The following is a 904-nucleotide window of genomic DNA, read 5'->3' on the forward strand; positions in this document are numbered from 1 at the left end:
TGTGAGAAAATGAGATAAACAGGTATTTATTTGTTTATCCATGACTGTAATTACTGAGGAGTTACGTCCCTCAAATATTGGCTAAAAAGACAATTTAAGCCTCTTTGTGTGTGTGGGCAAATGTTTGTTCTTAGTGCTTCTAATTCTTTACTCAAGTTGCTGACTGTGTGTGACACTTGGAGCATGATTCAGTATGGCATGGGGAAAATCTGTCATCTTTGCATTAATAATGATGATAATAGTAAGAGAAAGATCCATTATTCTTTGTGAAAATTCAATGGATGGGGGAAACTAGTGAGATTAGGTAGGCTTAGTCAGTGATCAGACACTTTTGGTGCCCTCTAAATGTAAGCAAAGTTAATAAGTAAATCCACAATGTACAAGCATGCACCCAACATCAATACTTAAAAGAAGTATCTGTGCATCTTAGTTTGCAGGCACTTGTTTTTACCAAGTTGAGCAGTAAGATCTGTTGGCCACACTGCATACTAACCTTTGCCTCTGTGTTTCTGTGCTCTGGCATGCTTGAGCCCCTGCCAGGTCACAACCTCGGCTTCGCAAATTGCTTACCATAACTTCTCCAAATCTGTCACCAAGATTGACCTAGTAAAATAGGGAAATGATTATTAACATCCCATATATCAGTATGTATTGGGTCTGTTATGGCTACTTAGATCATCTTCAAGCTCCTAATAATTTTTTTCCAAATGTGCAAATAAATCTAAAATATCATGGACATTTTTTCTGGTAATGAGATGAGGCTGAAATTCCAACCATCAATTACACACAACCTAGTGCTGCCTAGTAATTTACATATATGTGGCATATTCTATATGGTTATATTGTGCTATAACCACAAGGCCCCTTATTAGATATTGTAAAGACAATGTGAAAGTATATAAAA

At 36.5% G+C, this 904-nt stretch overlaps 1 protein-coding gene across 1 annotated transcript in view; it reads right to left on the reverse strand.

Annotated features, from left to right (window-relative positions):
* LOC119586643 (leucine carboxyl methyltransferase 1-like) overlaps positions 1 to 904 on the reverse strand; it is a 23933-nt gene that overhangs the window by 6191 nt on the left and 16838 nt on the right. Inside the window, exon 5 of the mRNA XM_037935384.1 lies at positions 494 to 603. Within this exon, the coding sequence (XP_037791312.1) occupies positions 494 to 603 (110 nt within the window). The remainder of the gene's footprint in view (positions 1 to 493; positions 604 to 904) is intronic.

This window comes from Penaeus monodon, chromosome 21 (genome assembly GCF_015228065.2).
Source record: "Penaeus monodon isolate SGIC_2016 chromosome 21, NSTDA_Pmon_1, whole genome shotgun sequence".
Lineage (NCBI taxonomy): Eukaryota > Metazoa > Arthropoda > Malacostraca > Decapoda > Penaeidae > Penaeus > Penaeus monodon.